We start from the raw sequence: 22,968 nt of genomic DNA, 5'->3' as shown, positions 1-22,968 counted from the left end.
GAATAAAAACTATATCAACATATTAAAAATATAAAAACAAATAAAAATTACAAAAAAATGCACAACAAAATTACTAAAACTTTGAATTAAAATGGAAATAAAAAAAAAATCTAATAAAACTGACAAAAACACAACAAATTTAGGCTACTAAATACTAAACTAAAATTAAAAGGGAAAATACATAAATAAAAACTAATTCTAAATATGAATAAAAACTATAATAGTATCTCAGTGATACTAAAATAACAGATTCACACCCTGCGTATACAGTAAATGTCCTTTTTAAATTAAGGCATGATTCCATTTCGAATGCAAAAATAATCATTATAGGCATTAATTATGTGCTTGGTATGTCTAAAGCTCTCTTGAATTTGCTCTAGATCATTCTGTTTTGGAAGCCTGTCTGAAACACATTTCTTTAAGCGGTAGCTTTATACAAAAACACCGTCTGTTTCTTCTCTGACTGACTGCAGCATGGCTGCTGTTCCCTCACTGTTCAGAATTATAATGCAACTCTAGTGAAGATCCTCTAGGGGGCGCCAGTATCACTGGGTTTCATTGGAGAATCTGAACTTGCAGTCGTGAGCTGAGAGTCAATTAGTTTGTTTTGCTGTTTTACCAGCTGGGAAAACAGATTGTCTCAGGAGACACACAGTGTAGTGTGCTTTCAAGATGAGTCTGAGTGATTTCATAAAAAGAGACATCTCTGAGTGTTTAGGAGGCACAGTGAGTATGATGGCACTTGGATGCAGGTAATGTTGTCATCAGCACATCAGAAGGTATAATTAGCATAAGCAACTGTCAATCATCCACCTAGTACAGATGCTAAATAGCTTGCGAAAATCAGCGGGAATGGCAAAACACTGGCTAATCACACACAGCGAATACCAAATTGATAAGCTTTCAAGGTAAGGTTTTTAAATCTCGCTTAATTTTGGCATTGTAAAACTGACTATTCTGTCAAACCATGTACAACGTTCTCAAAGCTCTACAAAGTGCAGATAAACTCTTATATTGGATTCACTTATATTAGTGATAGCACAATTTATAGTTGCTTATGAACTATATTATTTGGCCAATTCACAATGGGTAATTCTGATTATTTATATTAATAAATGCACATTTTTATTGAACATTGTCATTTATATAATATTGATTATGCTGCCATAATCTAAAAACATTTTCCAAGTAACTTTGAGTTAGAATAGTTTATAAGAGCACAATTATGAGCATAACGAGGCTGCAAAAGCCGAGCTGAGCTTATCTTTTCGGGATAATGACGTTTAATGTCCCCAGTCCCATTTAGCCATTGGTTAGCAACCGCTGATTTCATACCTGCACCAATCTATTGCGACGTATATCCGAGTGAAACAGCTTCTCGAACAAGAAAAAATGTAGGGCGGGACTTAATTTTGTCCATTGGAAATTGATTGGATGGTTGTGGTTTGCTATTGGTGGATCTCATATGAGTGACAGGTTGTCCCGCCCTCACACCAGAAAACATCATTAGAGAAGAGAAGAGATGTTGCTGCAAGAGGGAGGGGAAAGGTGTGTAAATCATTTATAATGAATAAAATACTGCAATATTCCATAAGAATAAGAATGGTCAATTTTGATTTCATGGTGACTTTTGTTTTATTGTCCCACCTACATTTTTAGTGTGGGAGACCCAGTAACCATAAAACTAACTCACAGGTCCTTTTGTAAGATTAAGAGGTAAATGTTGCCCAACATAAAGTGATACAAGAATCAGGATTCATTCTTGAGTCAGCTAAAGTCTTAAGTGTAATAAAACTGATAGATATGAAAAGATATTAAAGCTATAACTTCACATGCACAAAAATCCTTAAAAGGGTCATCAAATATGGTTCAACATCAAGCTTGAAATATAAAAAGTGACATCATGAATGAACACCAAACTGCGAGTGGCCCAGCTGAAAAGCAGTCAGATTGGAAAATATAACAAGGCGAAGAACTGTGAGCCTCGCAATGTAAGTTACTTGGATAGTAACCAAATGCACAAATGTCATGTCAAAGTTCAAAAAAATATACAGGTCAAAGGTATGTGTACAACATATATGTAATATGTCACGTATTCACACAACATACAAACAGAACACTTCATCAAATGTCAAGAAGTTCATTAACTTCTATAGATATGCTGAGAGTATGAAGAATTCATTTGAGAGATTGAGAGAGCAAGTGTATAAGGTTAGATGATTAAATGCTAAAATCATATTAATTAGCAAATGAAAACCAATAAGCAACACAATAATGATAACACATCACTTAAATGATTATATTACAAAACACCTCCAAATATGCCATAACCATCACAATATAAGCAAATAATTTATTCTTCAGGTGTCTGCATGTGGTTGAATCGCAAACAATTGGGTGATGTCAGGTAAAGGTGGGAGGGTCATATATTTCTTTATTCAATAGCAAATTATTGGAAACATTTGCAATCATAGTGCTTGATGTATGAATTGATTTGATTTGATTGGCTGATGGGAAACGTTTATTCAGCTGCTGTCCCATTTTATCTTGATGACTTTTAAGAGATATTTATGATTTATCTTATCATATTTATATTAGGCTACATGATTGCAGTATTCATATAGCTAAGTGCACATGTGCAAAATATTTAAGCCATATTAGAAAATAAGTGTAACACATTCAAAGATGTATTTATTCACAATGTACTGTACAGATTCACTGTTTTGTTTTATATACACTAATAGATTTCACCATTTTATCAGAACACAATGACTTTTGACATTTAAATGGCTCGGGCTTAAACAGTTGTTGTGCCATTTTCAACATATAATCATAAAATAAGCCTGTGAGCATTCTTCAGAGGTATTTTAACGCTGTTCAAGGCGATTGACGAAAACACGTCCCAATTTACTCGACTTCATCCACACAAACTGAGGTTGTAGAGCTCGTGCCATCAGCTGACGGTGACACGGACGCACAACTCACCACTCCTTGCCCCCATCTCTTCCTTCAAACCTTCTCTTTGCCATCTCCCGAATCAGCCGAATGAGAGGACTGGGAAAGAAAAAACAAGTGAGTGAAAGAAAGAAATAAGCTGGGAAGGAGAGAGAGAGAGAGAGAACGCGCGAGCGCGGTGCTCCATGGTCACTCGCCCATTGGCAGCTCGAGAGCACATTTTGGATTCGACTTTTTCTTGGAGGGGACTTGGGAAGAAACAAGCGTTTGTTGGCGTGCCAAAGGCGAACAGCCATGCACCTGAATCGGGAGGACGAGGAGGGAAAAGGTGAGACACTTTGGTGGATTCCGCTCGTTTGTTTTCAGCCAGAACGCCCGCCCTTGAACGGCAGACGATGTGGCGGCACCCGGTACCGCTCGTGTACGGGTCAGTACCGTGTCATTCCGAATGCATTTCGCTTCAATTTGTCCTCAACTGCAAACTGTCAGTTGCCGAACGTGCAAACAGGTGCAACCAGGTTTCTCTATATACATTCGTTCGCGTTTGGACACATATACAGCACCTGTTGTTGTGTTGTACCGTGAAGGTAAATACATTTACCTTGGTGCCTTTGAGGGAGTTGTCATCCATGCACGGCAAGGTCATCATCTCTCATCACATAGTCATGATAGGGTATCTGCGCGTGCGTTTATTGTTCCGAGTGTGCGTGTGCTCGTCTTGTCCATTGTATTTGCCAAACATGTATCAAAAGCATTTTGCTCACTTTTTCGTATGCAATTGAGAGAAAGTGAGGATGGGTCATTAGGAGGACGAAGGGACATGGACATGCGTTGGCCTCTGCTCTGCCCCCTCCTGTTGCGCGCCACGAGATTTGTCAGGTGGGAAAATTACGATGGTCAATTGTTATGTGTGTACAGACAGAGATTTGTTTGGAAAGACACTGTGGCAGAAAAAAACAAGCGCATGTTGCAAGACGTCAAATAATAAGGCACTCATTTGTGATGCGAGATGCCAGTTCAGAAATAAATAAAATAAAAGCCTATGGTTTAACCCTTGAATGTCAGGAAAATAAAAATACCTTAGAAAATGAATTTATGGCTATACACCAATTCAATCATGACGTCAATTTGTTGACCAACCCGGAAGGCTAAATGGGCTCGAGTACCCTTGGGAATTTCCTGTGGGTTTTTAGAACAGTACTCCTATATAGTTTATCAAATTATAATAGGCTGCAAGATAACCAGGGTCAGTGTTCAGGACATTTAGATGATGCCAGAGTTTTTGTAATATTTCCCTCAGACACTGGACCCCTCACTCGCTGTAAACATGCAAAAAACAAATAACAAACACATACACGTTAATTGTATTTGTACTTTATTTTGGGTCAAGTTCAGTTTTCAGTTATTTTCCCCCCTCAATATGGTACCTGTGGTCATTGCTGGGTAACCCATTTGGCGACATAGGCAAACCAATTGGAGGCACAAATTTCATAAAATTGTATTGATTTAATTCTTGTCTGATGAGAGCTATTACTGTATAGACGCCTACAAAGTGTTTGCCTTGACAGTATTTTAGAAATCATGTGTGTCCCACATTTTCTGTAGGCTGTTTAGAATCAAAGCTACTGAACGATGCCTGATTTGTGAATGAATCACTCTTTTGAGTCGATTCTTTTCAGTTAAAGGGATAATTCACTCAAAAATGAAAATTCTGTCATTAATTACTCACCTTCATGCCGTTCCAACCCTGTAAGACTTCCGTTCATTTTCGGAACACAAATGAAGATCTTTCTGATGAAATCTGAGAGATTTCTGTCCCGCCATAGACAGCTACGCAACTGCACTTTGACGCTTCAAAAAGTTCATTAAGAGATTGAGCGGTTTTGAATTGAGCGGTTTTGAATTGAGCGGTTTAGTCAACATTTTCTGAAGAGACACAATCGCTTTATCTAATGAGCAGATTGAATTTAGGCTTTTATTCACATATAAACTTTGATCAGCGAACATAAACAGAAGCCCAACCAAACCAGCTTGATGCACGAGAATAAAACTCTTGCTGAAGCTCAATCGTGCTGCATAACACGAGAATGAACCTCATTGGTTCTTGCTGAATATCAAACGTGCTGCGTAACACAAGAATGAACCTCACTGGTTCTTGCTGAAGCTCAAACGTGCTGCGTAACACACGAGAATGAACCTCATTGGTTCTTGCTGAAGCTCAAACGTGCTGCGTAACATGAGAATGAACCTCATTGGTTCTTGTTGAAGCTCAAACGTGCTGCGTAACACAAGAATGAACCTCATTGGTTCTTGCTGAAGCTCAATCGTGCTGCATAACACGAGAATGAACCTCATTGGTTCTTGCTGAATATCAAACGTGCTGCGTAACACAATAATGAACCTCATTGGTTCTTGCTGAAGCTCAAACGTGCTGCGTAACACACGAGAATGAACCTCATTGGTTCTTGCTGAAGCTTAAACGTGCTGCGTAACATGAGAATGAACCTCATTGGTTCTTGTTGAAGCTCAAACGTGCTGCGTAACACAAGAATGAACCTCATTGGTTCTCGCACGTCAAGCGAACATGCTTGAGCTTCTGTTTACCACAACTGTGTGAGTTGATGAATGTTTATATGTGAATAAAAGCCTAAATTCAATCTGTTCATCATATAAAGCGATAGTGTCTCTTAAGAATATTTGGACTAAACCGCTCAATTCATATGGATTAGTTTTACGACCTCTTTATGAACTTTTTGAAGCGTCAAAGTATAGTTGCGTAGCTGTCTATGGAGGGACAGAAAGCACTCAGATTTCATCAAAAAGATCTTCATTTGTGTTCCGAAGATGAACGAAAGTTTTACATTTTTGGGTGAACTATCCCTACTTTTGACATATTTCTTTCAATGACCCCGTGTCCATATTTTATGGTTTTTGTCATTTTGTCCCACCCAAATATTAAAGTCGGCATGAAACAGAAGTTGCTAGTCTGTTCTTTCCTATTGTGATGTATATCCAAGAACAGCTTCTCGAACAAGAAAAAATGTAGGGCGTGACATGATTTTGTGGAGAATTAATTGGATGGTTGGATGGTTTTGGTTTGCTATTGGTTGATCTCATGTGAGTGACAGGTTGTCCCGCCCTTACGCAAGTAAACACGTCATCAGAGAAGAGAAGAGATGTGACCAGTCCTTAGCATAATTGAGTCAGGTGATCTTCACACTGCTACATGCAGAACAGAAGGTATTTTGTATTCAAACCTGTTTGCCTGTAACAGCAGCGGCAGCTGTATTTCAGCAGTGCGTTTGTCTTGACATTTAACTTATGTTTCTTGAGCAAGGGACATTAATCAGGAACATGTCTGCAATGACTTCGCTTTTGCAACTTATTTTTTGCAAAACAAAACAACAAACAAACTAATGAAAATCCAATAAATAAAAAAACATACCAATAATATTTATAATTATCTGGCTTTAGCTACTGTTCAGAACCAATATATATATTATTATGGAAATTTAATTAATGTTTAAAAATTAATTATGGTAATATGTTTTTGTTTTGATTGCCAACTATGGCAACATTTAGAGTAGAAATAAAAAAATGTTGTGTCTCAGGGACATAATCCAGTTTAATATGAGAAGAAGCTTGCATTCTGTTATTAATTAATACAAATTAATTGGGGGGGGGGGGGGGGGGGGGATGACAGTAGTGGATAATACCATGTTCCCACAGTTTTATCATAGTAAAAAATAATTGTAGTTAGTAACAGCTATAAGCATTACTGTGATAATTTTTTGTAAGGCATGTTCATTTTATTAGAAGTTTTATTAGCGTTGTGGATGTAATCGGCTTTAGCTCGTCTTAATGTGAATTCAGCTGGGAATCTCCTGCTGAATGTATTGCCAGAGATGTCATGCTGTACTAGACAAAAAGCAGATTTTGTAAGCACTGATTTGGGAATATCCAGTTGAAGAAACGCTTAGCCCAAGCAAGTGAACAGAGAAGTGTTATGTTTTAAAATTCACCATGTTTTTAAGAATTAAGATGTTATATAAAATCACAAGTGGTGCTCACTGTAGAGCCAAATGATGTCAAGCTTTACCGACTGGCTCTGCAGTGAGCAGCCTCTCTAAAACCAGGCAAATTATATATTAACAAACCCCTCTAAAAACCTTTATATAAAATTAAAACACTTGAGAGGACCTATGGTTTTTTACATTTTCAACTTTCTTTAGTATATAATTATGCTGTTTGAGCATGAAAAATGTCTGCAAAGTTACATAGCACAAAGTCATCCCAAAGGGAGTTATTCTATATATTAGTAAGCACTGTTTCTGAACTCCCTGATACGCCTCCATTGTAGTCTTGAGTTTTCTTACGGAATCGTACAAGTCATAATATCCCTCGTTTAAATAATTCCCGCCCAAGTAATATCCCAAAAAAAGGGCCAAGGCCTGGTTAGTAGTGTGTTGAAACTCTCGAAACAAGCTTGAAATCACAACACACTGATCCACCTGACCAATCAGAGCAGACTGTGTTTTTCAGAAGGAGGGGCTTCATAGAGACCAGAACTAAACAGACCACTACTGACTAATGGGAACAGAGGTGCTGCAACAATGTAAAATATGTGGAAAATAAATGTTTTTTTGAACATTTAAGCATGAAATCCTATTCTGGGCAATTCCGCGCAAAACTGTCACATCCATAACGCCAACTAAATACAATGGCATTGTGTTGGCGTTATGGATGTGACAGTTTTGCGTGGAATTGCCCTTCTATTAGACTAAAAAACAAACAAAATCAAGACTTTGTAAAAGGGCTTAATAGGTAAAAAAATAAAAAATAGCCCAAAATCCCAAAATTGACCAGTGCATTAAAAAAATCCAGTTTTTGCCTTGTGTCTTGCCTTAAAAGAGAAAAAAGACATTTAAAAAGAAGAAATGCTGGTATTTGCCATGGAAAACGCTGACTAGGTGAGCTGGATGGCAGTTTCACGGCCATGATGACGGTTTTAAGGACAGCTGAAGATCAAACTGACAGCTCAAGGATTCCCAGGGGTTTGCACAGAGACCTGCCCAGTGGTGGTTTTGCAGTGCTGCTACATGATGAATGATAAGAATGTATATAAGACACTGACAAGGGTTAATCTTTGACAGAGGCAAGATATCAATCACATCAGATAATTTCACACCCCTTAAGCCATCCCGTCTGTCTCTGCGTTCAGACGTCCTCACACGTGACCATGCGCTCTAATTCACCACGGAAACTGTGACGCTGCTCTGTATCTACTTTTTTAGAACCCCTTTCATGTACACTCAACCCAAGTACACATTGTTTGAAGTTTGTTGGCGATAACAACAGTTGTTTCAGACGCTGATAGCAGAAGAGCTTTTGACATATTGCGGTGTCTGTATGCGGGGTCGTTTCCTGGATTGAATCTTAATGTCATTGACATTCCTGGTATGTTCTGATGTTGTAGCAGGGGTATGATAAGACAAACACAGTGAGAAGGTCAACTGGCGGCCGCAAAGCGGATGCTGGATGGGTTGGCGAAGGACACCTCTGGACGGAGCAGGGAGAAAGTGGAGAAATGCAACGGATGTACAGGTGCATTTGGAAGCTCGCCAATCGCTTCCCCTTAGATTGGAGTGACATTGTGAGTTTGTAATGCTTTTAGCTCGCGTCAATGATCACTGATGGCCGGTGTGGGATCAGATGACGCGCCTGCATTTAGAGCATGATGCATCCTGTATGAATTTCTGAATTTTTCAATTTCTTGAGAATATAGGAGTTTAATGAAAGTTGCAAATGTGAGAGCTCTGTTAACCATTCTTTGATCACCAGACCCGTCTCAGACCCGGCTTCTGATTCCATCTTATTTGAAAGATAGATTAACTGCCTTTTTTTTTGCAATCGACAGCTTTACCTCAAAAAATAATGTTGAATTGTTCCAAATTTTCATTAAAAAAATTAAGCAGCAAAAATAGAGGCTACAATGGGGCACTTACAATGGAAGTAAATGGGGATTTTTTTTCGAGGATTTAAGGTCACGTTTATTTATACAGCACTTTATACAATACATAGTTTCAAAGAAGAGTTATTGTTAACTAAAACTAAAACCATAAAAATATTCACTTAAAATAAACATTAATTGAAATAAAATATAAAAAGGCAGCATTTTTCATTTTCATTTAGTTTAAGTTAAAGAACTAAAATAACTAAAACTATATAGACATATAAAAAACGCATAACAAAAGTACCAAAACTTTTAACTAAAATGAAAATGAAAAGAGAAAAATATAAAAAATCTAGTTCAAATTATTAACAAAAACTATAATAGTACAGCAATAACACTAAAATAACACTTTCAAAGCAGCTTCACATAATAAAACAGGAATGTTACAAAGTTGTAATGTTGTCAATGTTGCAAAGTTCTTCATTAATTATGAAACAACTTCAAAGGCATCTCTACAGAAGAATACAGTGTCATTTTTCTGCTCAGTTCAAATTGTGTGCTTTCATCTGGTAGTGTTGGTACAGATCGCTCAGCATATTTTCTGGTTATTAATTGTCTTTTAATTGGCCATTTTTTGGGGGTGGCATTTGAACTGTAAAGCTGTTCTCTTCATTTGTACAATTGTTTTAGGGTTTTAGGTACCAATGAAGTTGTGAAATGGATTAAAACACAGAAAACACACTAAATTCATGTTAACACTCATATTGCTTACACATCGTGGCTATTCTATTGAAACGGTGGGTAGCCTATTTTAATGTTTACAGATTGGCTCTAGGCTTTTTTTTTTTTTTTACTTTATAAAGAAAAATAGGGAAGAGCCAAAATTAAGGCTTTTATATATTAGTCTTATACTCTTAGTTTTGACGAGATCCAACATAACAATTGAATTCAGCATCTTAATGCCATTGTGAAGCATATGTCATTTGAAGCAAGTCAGAAGTTATTTCATTACATAGTGATTGATTTTCATTTGTAAATAAAGCATTTTATTTGAGATGCAAATGGAAAATTAAAGTAGCTGTGTAGCATAACAGAAATAAGAACAGGGCGTCCCTCACCTGAACGTGTGGCGTGCCAGCGGTGCCACATCATCCGCTTCTCGTGTAGACACTAGACAGTTTGTCGATTATAATTGGAGCAATCTAGTTTTATGCCATCCAGTTGTTTTACTTCAGTTTTGAAAACTATGTGATTAGTACATTATCCCGCTCCGACAGCCACTTTTTGAGACGCAGGTGTTTTTTTCTAGCACACAATGTAATATATTATCCACTGAAGGTGAGTTGAAGTGAACCCAGATGCAGTTAAACCAATACAAAATAAACAGAGCTAAGATATGACATGAACTTGAGCAGACTTGAACATGAACCTTGAAACAGACAGCGAGTCACATTTAACAATACACAACAAGGAAACATGGCAAACATGAGGGCTTAAAGGAATAGTTCACCCAAAAATTAAAATAATCCACCTCAAGCCATCCTCGGTGCATATGACTTATTTCTTTCAGCCGAACACAATCAGAGTTATATTAAATAATATCCTGGCTCTTCCCGGCTTAGTAATGGCATTGAATAGTTTCCGAGTTTTTGAAGCTCCAAAAAGAGCATCCATCTATTATAAAAGTAATCCATACGACTCCAGTGGGTTAATAAATGCCCCTTTGAAGCGAAGCGAAGTGTTTTTGTAAGAAAAATATCCATATTTAAAATGTTATAAACTATATACTGGCTTCCAGCAATGGCGTGTTCACAAAAGAGTTTCGACAAAAGAGTGACCTCTATATATATATATATATACATTGAAAAACCTCATAAACACTCAGGCAGGCAAGACAGGCGAGAAGTGGTTTCCATAGGACAGCATCTCTGTCCCAAGTTGAGACACTCTCACACTGTACCCCTTCTTTTAATGCACCTTAGACAATAACATACACGTGTTAATACACATAACATACAAAAAAAAAAAAAAAAATAGTATAGGAGAAAATAGGGACTGAAGAGATGTGGGGGGAGGGTTATCTTATATTATCTTATTATATTATCTTCTATTATTATCTTACTATCTAAAAATTGATTTATCTATAGAGAGTGCTGACAATGGTAATTGTTACATAGGAGAAAAGATAAAAATAAAAATGTACTAATACAATGTTGGCACTGGCAGTATGATGGTAGTGAGGAGTGGTGGTGGTGATGGTAATGAAGATGGTAATAAATAATAAATGGTTACTTTGCTTATGCATACACACACACCTATACATTTACACACTTTTATTTCACTTCTGGAATTATGGAATTACTAGATTGTTCGTTACTGCACTATTTTGGTCTGTATGTCTGTCTGTTAAATAAAAAAAATAAAAAAAAGAGTGACCTCTGATCCGACAGGTCAAACTTTCTAACCAGAATGCATTGCGTTTGACAGGCATCTGTCCACACGGCGCCACATTAAGTCAAACTCACCTAAGATAGCGAGATGTCACATGACAGGAAACACATGACTACATGACATGAGGGGAACAGTGAATCACATGACATGAACATCATCAACCGATAAACATGACAAAAAAACAAAAACAGTGACATGACACAAACCTATTATTTATTTATTTTTATTTTTTCAGCGGAATGGGCCGAATTGGGCCCTGGCCTTTGGTGTTATGTAGATGTAGAGTCCCATATTTGTCCACTTAAGGGGCATTCACACTGGAGGAATGTTTTTATAGCTCCTATAACTATTGGTGGAAGTACTCTCTTTTTGGTGTGCTCACACTGCAGGAACTGGGAATGATTTCTGTTATAGGAATTCCTTTTGGGGGGGGAATAAATTAGCTCCTACTTCAAAGTAGGGTCTAACCGAGCACAATAGGAACTACCAGTGAGGAAAGTGTATGTCGATTGAACGCATGCCATATGAAACACTGGCACCCGGTGTTTTTTAAAAACCGCTCCACGGACATGGAAAACAGCGATAAGATATAAACATACAGAAAGCTAATGTTAACGGCATTTACCTGTCACCATTGTCTGCGCCGTTCTGTTCTTTTCTCAGCCTCGATGATATGTAGCACTGCAAGTTGTTGAGATTTCATCTCTCAGCCCTCCTTTTTTCTCTTTCAGTCACATAACTTATACGTCTACATTCCATCTCTCTACTATCACGAAACCCTCGACACTCAACAAAAACACAGCTCCGATCACGGCGTCCTCCATCCTTGAATGCCGGGCTTAAATTATGTCGGCTGGTTTACATCCCTTCAGAGTTCCTGCTGGCAGTTTAAATGCTACTAGGAAAATGGCCCTAGGGGAAAATGTAGTTCTCTGGGGACCGCACTGGCTAGTTTCTATAACTGAAAGCCCCTTTGCAAGGTGACTGACAGACCTCCAAAGTAACATATCATAAAGCTCTTATCACAAAACCTTCTTCCAGCCCTTACCGCCCCTATAAATCTACAGACATCGCTGTGGTTTAAGGTGCAGTTGTTGCAGTCATCAGTGGTTGAGATAAACCTGCCTGTCTTGCTCAGATGCCGAAAGACAAAGACGACAGATGAGCGCGAGAGACTGGAAGGAAAACACAGAGGCAGGTTGACCTTGTAGTTTGTACACATCACGTCTCTGGGTAATTGCGTGTTAATGGCTGTTTCCAGTCCTGTTGTCAAGGGTCCTATTAATATTTCATTCCGAGACAGTAAACGAGAAACGAATAGCTTGAGTAGTAGCTTTACTGACACATTAGAGTGACGTGAAAGAAAGCACGAGTGGTGAGGGACAACCAGACAGACAGAGGGAGGTGGAGATGGAGACAGTGATTAGTCAGGTGCTGTGAGGAAAAGCTGTCTGAATATATATTTTTATTCTTTAATGCAACTTGCGGTGGCTGTGTGAGAAAAGTGAGATTCAGCCCAATTACTTTTCTGACTAACAACTAAAATGTCAACACAATGTCCCTGCATTGCAAATTTAGTAAAGCATTATCGTACACAGTTAAATCTCAGATTTAATGATTTTTCCCTTGTTTATCCCAACTTTTGAGCGGAGAGATTTAGCTATATACTGATTTATATAATCCAGGGCTGCGTTTCCCAAAAGCATCGTAAGTGGATCTTGTAGACTAGGGATTCCCAAACCTTTTTGTCAGTCGAACTTCTTTGACTCAAAATATTTACTTTCATTACCCCATGTGATTTTGAATTACTATTTCATTAATTTAACAATATTTTTTTGTGTGATTTAATTCGTAGCTTTTCATCATCTTACAACCCCCCTCCAGCGATGCTACTAAGTAGCATAAAATTAAATATTTATTTGTTTACAGTGTTTAGTATTAATAATTTACTAATATAGATGTATTTTAATATTTTCATTTTAATGTAAGTTTTAGCCATTTTGTTATGTTCAGTTATGTTCAGTTTGATTTCATTGTCCCTGTCTTCTGTTCCTGTTTAACCTGCTTAAAACTGAGAAGTTTTTCCTTTGAGTTTTCAGCATATAGACGACATCATTGTCAAAACGATTCCCGTTCACACGGATCCACGAATACAACTAAAAACGCTGTATTCTGCTGCCAGGCCATTAGATGTTCGATGAAACACTATAGACTAAACACGTAATACGCTTGTGCATGACGTCATCGTCTTCAGAGATTCACGTTTTTTTTTTGTTTACACGGAGACCGTTTTCAAAAACTTGTACTTTGAAACCCGTTTTCAAAAGTTTGCGTTTTCAGGCACCCAAAATGCCGTTGTCGTGTAAATGAACGGCCAAAACGCATAAAAGTTTTTAGTTGAAAACGGTGTTGTGTAAACAGCCCCTTAGTTCTCTAGTGTTTCTTTGTTCTCATTTTCCCACCACTAATTAGTCTCCTTACTCATTAATTAGATAGTATTCAGTCCGTTATCTTGTTATAAGCCCTTCAGTTCCTTCTGTTCTGTCTGGCATAGTTTGTGCATGCACACTGTTTCGTTGAGTTTGTACCTTTGCGGATTTCCTAAGTTTGCTGATTTTAATAGGCACAAAGGATGAAATAGTAGCGTTCATCTTCATCGGGCTAGAATGTGACAGTTATGTGACTTTATTTTTATTAGTTTTTTATTTTATTTTATTATTTCTATTTAGCTTTAAAGGGATACTCTACCGTTTTTTCATATTAAACTATGTTATTCCCTTATCTAAGACGAGTTGATACCTCTCTCATCTCAGTGTGCGTGCACTTAATCGCTCTGAAACGCCTGATCCTCTTTCCACTATTGACAGAAGTGAGAGGAAGAGGATCAGGCGTGACTTTTTACTGCGCCAGTCGAAGTACTTCCAAAAGTGCTATTACGCCATACATTATAGTTATCCTTTTTAACCCGCTTAGAAAAGCGCCACGTTTTATTTTGTGTCACCATACTTGGTCGTATAACTACTCGTGTAACTGTTTTTAAATAGGGAAAACGTTGATGTGTTTGGTCACTTCATTGCTGCTAGATACCATTGAATATACTGGGGTAAGCTAAGGCTGCGTTCACACTGCAGGGCTTAATGCTCAATGCTCAATTTTTTGCAAGGCCGTTCACATTTCCAATTAAATGCGACCTTTTGTGATCTCCTGTGTGAACGTGAAATGACCCAGAAGTGACCCGCATGCACAGAAGAGTACTCAACGGTCAACGATGTCACTTGTTGTTTGCGGAAGTAGCTAAACTTCAACTAACTGTGATTCTCACACACACACACACGAGCGCGCGCAGCGACCGTTACACAAGAGCCAGACAGCAGCCGCTGACCTATCTAATATCAGCACAAACAAGTTAACATAACGTTAGTCATATATAATGATGGTGGCCGTGGGCTTTTTTTTATTTTTTTTTATTAACGGGCTCGTCGAGGTCGACCCGTTCGGCAGATTTACCTCAGCTCGACGAATATGCAGTCCGTTTTCAAACCGACGACTACTTCAACGCAGAATTATGACGTTTTTCGCGTATCAATGACGTGCGGGTCGGATACATGCGTTCAGACTGAAGTCGCATTTCAAAAGATCGGATATGTATCGGATTTGGGACCACATACCCAAGTTGCCTGGGTCGCATTTGAAAAGATCGGATCTGTGTCGTTCAGACTGTCATGAAAAGATCAGATACAGGTCGCATAGGGGCAAAAAAATCGGAATTGGGTCGTTTCAGCCTGCAGTGTGAACGTAGCCTAAGTGCTTTCAAAGTGTCACCGCGCGCTAGAGCGATTAAGTGCACGCACTGAGATTAGAGAGGTATGTATCAACTCGTCTTAGATAAGGGAATAACATAGTTTAATATGAAAAAACGGTAGAGTATCCCTTTAAGTTATTTTTATTTCAGTTTGATTTTAGTAATTTTAGTACTTCATCTTAAAATTATTTAATTTCAGTTAGTTGCCAAGGCAACATTTCAAAATTTTCCATCTAAATATTTCTATTTTATTTCAGGTGTGCTTCGATCAATAATTATTCTTAAAACAATAACAACATTGCCTGCATGTCATAATGTGACCATTAACTGACATTAATCGTGAACATGTGTTGTTATGTTAATGAAATGATATTAACTTCAAGTAAATATTTTAAGTCAAGAGGTTTGGCTGGCAAAATTTAGTTTGGAAATCCCTGGAATTGTGTATAGTTGCTTCCTTAAAATCCAAAAAGTGCAATCAGAATTGGAACCAAAGAAGGAAAGTCTGATTCCTGTCCAGTTATTTTTTTGGTGAATGGACCTTTTCAGGGCATAAACATTTTTAGCGTAAACTTTGACATTGGTTACCTCCTTCCCATAGAAATCCATTTAATATGATGTTCTCTGAAGGACACAACGGTCAAATGCAGTTCACTAACATTCCTCTCATTCATTATCCAAGAGCTGGGCCTCTGGATCCAAGGATGAAGAGGATGAGAAAGAGAGAGATCTCAGGCTGAGTGCGTACATCTGTGTGTGTGTGTGTGTGTGTGTGTGTGTCCTATTACATAACCGTCTCTAGATCAGTTCAGTCACACTGAGAGTCTGGGATGCGTTTCCGTACGTCGGCAGACTTGGCACAGCCCAGTTTCCCTCCGCTTTGTTGAGCTCTTTATCTTCTAAGCAAGCACGTCTGTCGCCTTCCTTTTGTCTATAAAGTTTATTTCTAGTTTTTATGGTGAAAATAAAGATCACCATCACTATATCAGAGAAAGAATGGATGTATAATGATAGTATACAGAAAGGCATTACGGAAAAGGAGACATGAGAATATTCATATTGGTGGACAGGAGCAAGGTCATATCCTGAAGCAAATGTGAGGGGTGTTTGTTTGTGGTCACAAGGGTGTTCTGGGTGGTTGCACAGGTTTTTATGTTTTCTTTTTCACAAGTTGATTTTACATGTTAATTTCGATAGTAGAAACGGTGCTGGATGAGTTATGTGCCAAAGTTTTGGTTAATAATTTTAAGGATTTGTACAAATTCCCAAGCAGCAATGATAATAATGATGCTTGGCTTGGCAAATGTCATTATTAATTAGGCTTAATGGATCTTAAATGAATATACAGTAGTCATCATTTGAAGTGGATCAAAACCTTTCATCAAAGTTATACATGAATTTTGAACAATACCCAACTTTTTTGATCCACTTCAAATGTTGACTACTGTATTTGCTTTGACGATAACATTTATAGAAATGAAAAATGCCACACTGAGACTTGAACTGTCAACATGTTTGAGGGGTGACATAAATGAATCATTGAATCAGAGTTTCTGAATTAATTCATTCACAGAAATGAATCAAACAGCTCTAATACCGTTTTTGCTATTGCAATATCTGCCTTATAATTGCTAAATCTTGAGAAGACTGATTGAAATCAGTGATGGGAAGTTTGGATCATTTTACTGACTCTCTTGTTCGATCTCGTTCATCAAAATGAACGAATCTTTTTTCGAGTCATTTAGTTCAATTAAGGGGCTTTAAATTTTATAGTTTTAACAGGCAAATTCCCCGAACGCATCCACCTACGCGATCTTGATCATATTCTGAATTAAGAAATCATTATAATGCAGTCAAAAATAATTTACAGGGAACATGAATAATTACTTTACCTTCCGAGTCTTTCGTTCATTTGTCACGTGACAGACGCTCATCGTTCATGAACGACTCATCACTAATTGAAATACTACTCGAATGCTGCAGTCTTTGGAAACCATGATGGTTGAAACGAGGTAAAAAAAAGGGAGATATCAGACGGGGATATTGGAGAAAAACAAAAATAGTGATGAATGGAATTGGAAAAGAGCAAATTATTCTTCAAAGCTTCAAGCCATATGAGTGGCGTTTTGTCTTCATGTCAAGAGGGAAAGAATTTTGGAGGGAACGAAGGAAATAGAGCAAGTGGGACTCTGAAAAAGGGGATTGATGGTGTTTGGAGGCATCATGTGAGAGAGGGAGAATCACTGAATTTGTGGCTGAATCAAGCATTTGTTTTGGAGAGAGATAAGGATGTACTGTCACCCAGTGAATTCAGTGTCATAATTCTGCATACTGTAATATCTGTCTGTTTTTGAGGTCATTTGTCATATCAGTAACACAGTAAATATTTGATGAAATTCAAGAAAGAATGAATGAACATCTGTCAGAATGACAGAATCAACACAACCCCCTCATTCCTCATTGATCTGACAAACTGTTAGCTCCGCATCTAAACCATTACCATTGGCTGAGCCAGTGTTGCTGTGCAATTCTGGTTGGGATGCAATGTTTAGATCACGCTGTTTATACTTTTCAGGGGAATCAACCCTGAATCAAAAGTCACGAAAACAAAATTGACTCTATTTACTTTGTTAGCACACATTAGTCTTGTGGTGAACAATTAATCCATGCAAGTTAATACACAGAAAAAACGTTGTTTGTCGTGGTAATCTTTAATCAAAATCAGAAAATTTGCTTCCGATCTGGAATGGCGTTCCTTCTCCGATGACGTCAGTTTGACGGCTTGGGTCGAATATCCATAAACACTCCTCTCCAGCCGTCATACTGCTATGAGCGAGGGATGGAGAGGAGGTGTGCTAAAATAAAATGCTGCCCACTGTTCAATTTTTCGTTTCACTTGGAAATACGTCACAGGGGGACTTTAAAGGAATTGTTCGTCCAAAACAATTCAAATTTTGTTGTTCAAAACTCATATTACTGACTTTTCTTTGCTGCTCTTTTTCCATATATGTATGTGCCATATGTTTCAAGTTCTCTTTTTGAATGAAAATCTTGTGCTCTCCCTTAGCCATCAAAGCTCTTACACTCTTAAGTATTATTGGTTCTCTTGTGTCTCATACTCTACTGTTGAAAAGTTTGGGGTGTGTAAGATTTTTTTAAATGTTTTTGAAAGAAGTCTATTATGCTTACCAAGGCTGCATATATATATTTAATCAAAAATACAGTAAAAATTTAAATATTATTACAATTTACTATTATCACATCATTAAAAATGTAATTTATTCCTGTGATGCAAAGCTGTTTTTTTCAGCATCATTACTCTAGTCTTCAGTGTCACATGATCCTTCAGAAATCATTCTAATATGCTGATTAGCTGCTGAAGAAATATGTCTTATTATCATTGTTGAAAACAGTTGTGCTGTAATGATTTTGTGAAAACCATGGTAAAAAATGTTTTCAGGATTCTTTCATAAATAGAAAAGAAGAGCAGTTTACCTAGTGAATAAGATTTGGCTAATCTGGAAAACATTTCTGGTTTAAATGAAGACAGAAATTTCATTTTTGGGGAAATGATTCCTTTAAACGTAATCCATTCTGATGTTGGTAAGGTCTGTGAGGATTCCAAGCTATGGGCTTCAAAGTATGTGTAAATCCTTTGAATGGAAATTAACCCGGTCAAGCGAACGCTTATCTGAAAACCAGGCAGGAGGAGTGAGAGCAAGAGAGAAAAGAAGAAAGTGTCCGAGTAGAGGTCAGTAGCACAGTTTGGCTTGCAATTATGGGCACTTTGTTCATTTCACACAGATAGAAGTAAGTGACACATGGCCTTGACACAAAGAGCATATCAAAACACACTCATTTAACAAAACATACTCATTTAAAATAAAGCAGAAGGTCTTACATTTATAACACCATTAGTTGTCATTCTAATGAGCTGATTTGCTGCTTAAGAAACATCGTATTATGATCAATGTTGAAAACAGTTGTGCTGCATAATGTTTTATGGAAACCATGATTCTTTAAGGAGTAGAAAGTTCAAAAGAACAGCATTTGAAAGAGATGATAGTCTTTTGTAAAAATGTAAAAGTCTTTACTGTCACTTTTGATCAATTTAATGTATCCTTGCTGAATAAAAATATGAATTTCCTTCAAAAAAAAAAAAAATAAACTGACCCCAATCTTTTGAACAATATCTTAATTCTTCTGGATTATCCCTAAAAAAGTATTTCGACATGGTTATGAATACATTTAAACAATTTCGTTGAATTTCCAGAAGAAAAAAAAACTATTTTAATATATATGTCTTTGTCAGGATATAAGATTCATACCATGATATTTTGGTTATGTCACCCGCTCCTATGACAAGCTGGTACAGTGGACCGGAGCGCTGATCAATTCACACACACATATATATACTGAAAGACAGATGCACACACTCACCCTTGTCAAGGAACAGATGGTGAGACACATCTATTCTCAGACAGACTGGCAAGGTATACGAAACACAGACTGTGAAAGTACAAGACACGAATGCTTGTCCACACACATACACACACGCGCACATAGACATAATGATTTTTATACTGTACAAACGGTATGTTCTATCCCCTAACTCTAACCTTACCCCTAAACACAACCCTCACAGAAAACTCTGCACTTTTACATTTTCAATAAAACATCATTTAGTTTGATTTATAATGTCATTAATGTAATTTTTTGTCTCGATAACATAGGGTTTAGCAGGACCGCACACACACACACACACACACACACACACACACACAAATTCAGGCAGTAATGAATTCAGGTAACATGACTGAGTAATTGTTCATTTTTATGATTATACAATTAGTTATTATAATAACTAATTGTATAATCAAACTCTCTGTGTGTGTGGTTCAGTATTCCTTATGTTGTGGGGACATTTTTTTTTATCCCCATGCATGAGGAAAACAGCATATTACAGTTTTTTATATTTTATATTTTTTATATATTGAATATTGACACTATTGGCTTGTTGGCCAAGCAGCCTCTCAGGCAATTTTGAATTTGTTGCTATTGTGAAGCTGCTGTGAAACAATCTATATTATAGCTTGTATGTACATAAAAAAAAAAGAAGAAAAAGAAAAATATATATATATACATACATGTATATTTACACTATAAACAGAAATTCAAGGGGGTAAAAATGTCTTTCTTTCTCAAAACTGAGTTTTGATTTCTATGTGATCAATTTATGCATAAGTGTTTCCACACATGATCATTGGGTGTAGGTCATCAGTATATGAGTGTGGCTTGTAGAGAACTGTGTTTAGAGTTTTGCGAAATGTTTGCAGACTTGGTCGGAAGATTCGGTACATGAGTGAATGGTTTCACTGAGTGGGCCTCATGTTCCACTTTTAGTGTGTAAGCAATTTGAAAAACTGTAATCATACTTTTTTGAACATGTAAAAATGCAGATGGGTAGGTTTAGGGGTAGGGTTAGAGCTGGGGTATAGAATAGTTTGTACAGTATAAAAATCATTATGTCTATCTCTAAACTCTTAAAACTTTATTACCTTTTGGTTTACTTCTGTGGGAATGAGACCATTGTACAAGTCACACTGAGACATTTCAAATGATACCAAACATGTATAGCGTTGTATGATATTTTTTCACATTAAACCTTATAGATTTTTGGGTGAATTTCAGATGATCTCGGCATGTGGAGAGAAGAGATGAGGGAAGAAGGGGTGAAGGGAAAGAAATGTAAATTAAGACAATACTGAGATGATTGCGTCTCTGGTTGGGATGCTAATTTTGAGAGTAGAGGTCAATTGTTAATTTCCAGAAAAGTCCTTTGTTTTCTCAGTGAGTAGCACTTTCTGAGTCTAGACAGTCTGGCATCAGTCTTACACTCCAAAATGTTCTTTTGCAACGAATGCTGAGACAATAATGTAATTGTTAGAGGTTGCTTATAGCTGTAGAAACTTAAGTGTACAGAGCTATAAAATTAAAGGGTAACTCTCGCCAAAATGCAACCTAGGGTCTTTTTGTTAATCTACTCGAGGCAAACTTTCATTTAAAAGCATAATTAGAATGGAAATGCCACTTTTAAGTTTGACCGTATTTTCTTTTTCGGTCAAATTGCCTTTTGAATGGGAGTGCTTGGGGCACTTCTATGATAGCATCAAAAATCACTATTTTTAAAACACTAAGAAGGCTCGACACAACATGAAACTGTGCTCATATCACCAGAGGCTCTACACATGAACTCCAGCATTGACAACATTGTTTGTGTACACAGTTTACTAAAACTAGCACTCCCATTCAAAAGGCAATTTGACCGAAAACGAAAATACGGTCAAACTTAAAAGTGGCGTTTCCATTCTAACAATGCTTTTAAACGAAAGTTTGCCTCGAGTAGATTAACAAAAAGACCCTAGGTTGCATTTTGGCGACAGTTATCCTTTAATGTCAGAGAATGCATTTTAGGAAATTTGATGAGAAATGTTGAAGCTCAAATTTCTTTACAGACATTGGAAACTTGGCAAATGTGGGTATGTTTGAAATGTTGTTGAGATCTCTTCTTGAAAATGTACCGTTCCATTTCATCTAATTGCACTTCAGGAGAAACAATTAGATGCCATTTGTGGTTTTACTTTCCTAGGCGTGTCTTGAGATTCAGTGGTATTCAGTTGGTGTGGGTTTTAATGGTTTTCAACAATTAGTATGAGGGAACTATTAGTAAAAAAAAAAAAAAAATGTTTATTCAGCAAGGATGTATTAAATGGACCTTTAATACGACAGTAAAGACATTTATAATGTTACAAAAAAACAAATCAAATACACCCTGCTCTTTAGAACTTTCTATTCATCAAAATATCCCCCCAAAAAATGGATCTTGTTTCCACAAAAATATTAGGCAGTTGACAACATTGATGAGCACCAAATCTGAAGGATCATGATGTGACACTGAAGACTGGAGTAATGATGCTGAAAATTCTGATTTGCCATCACAGAAATAAATTACAACTTTAAATATATTCATCAAATATATTGATCAAATAAATGCAGCCTTGATGAGCAGAAGAGACTTCTTTCAAAAACATTAAATCGACCTACCTCAAACTTTTGAATAATACTGTAAATCATTATAACCATGCTTACAGTACATTATAATGCTTTAATTGTACATTAAAACACATGGTTCACAACTATTTTGATGTCTTATGCATATAATGCATTATGGAGGTGGTTAAATTTACTTGTGCAATTTGCATAAGAAGACATCATTAAACGTATTGTTCGCTCAATTCTGACTAGATAAGCTGTGTTGGAAGCATTTGTTAAATACAGATAAACACACACCTGTGACCACACATTCTGTATAAATGCATGTTAAACGTTGCTTGTTTAAGGGAGCCAGTCTGTCTATGAATGGACTTCATGATGCAATTGTCTGCTCAGCAAACGGTTATGTCCTGGCGTCTTGGATTGCAAACAAATGTTTGACTCACATGACATTTGCAGGGACGAGAATGAGAAATGACAGCACATATGATGATGGCTAAGAAAAGGTTCAAACCTCTACAAATATATCATCTGACTGATTTAAATGGTTGAATTTGTGCCGCTTTTAAATGCTAGCCTACTTGTTGATTTGAGGGCTTATTCATGTTGATGGATGGATGGATGGATGGACAGATAGATTTTTTTCTTAAAAACAAAATTCTGTTTGTTTTATACTTACAGTAAAAGCGAGATAACTATTTGTTGATGGGGCATTTATAGGTTTTTACATGCTAAGACATACATGCTAATTATT

The 22,968-nt window shown here is 37.0% G+C and overlaps 1 protein-coding gene across 1 annotated transcript in view; it reads left to right on the top strand.

The window, feature by feature from the left end:
- Nucleotides 1–2,369: 2,369 nt before the first annotated feature.
- Nucleotides 2,370–22,968, top strand: part of syt7b (synaptotagmin VIIb) — a 138,134-nt gene continuing 117,535 nt past the window's right edge. Inside the window, exon 1 of the mRNA XM_084110062.1 lies at nt 2,370–3,283. Coding sequence (XP_083966188.1) covers nt 3,250–3,283 — 34 coding nt within the window. The 5' untranslated portion in view covers nt 2,370–3,249. The remainder of the gene's footprint in view (nt 3,284–22,968) is intronic.

Source organism: Abramis brama (genome assembly GCF_963993115.1).
Source record: "Abramis brama genome assembly, chromosome: 3".
NCBI classification, from domain to species: domain Eukaryota; kingdom Metazoa; phylum Chordata; class Actinopteri; order Cypriniformes; family Leuciscidae; genus Abramis; species Abramis brama.
This window is presented reverse-complemented; position numbering and strand designations above follow the sequence as displayed.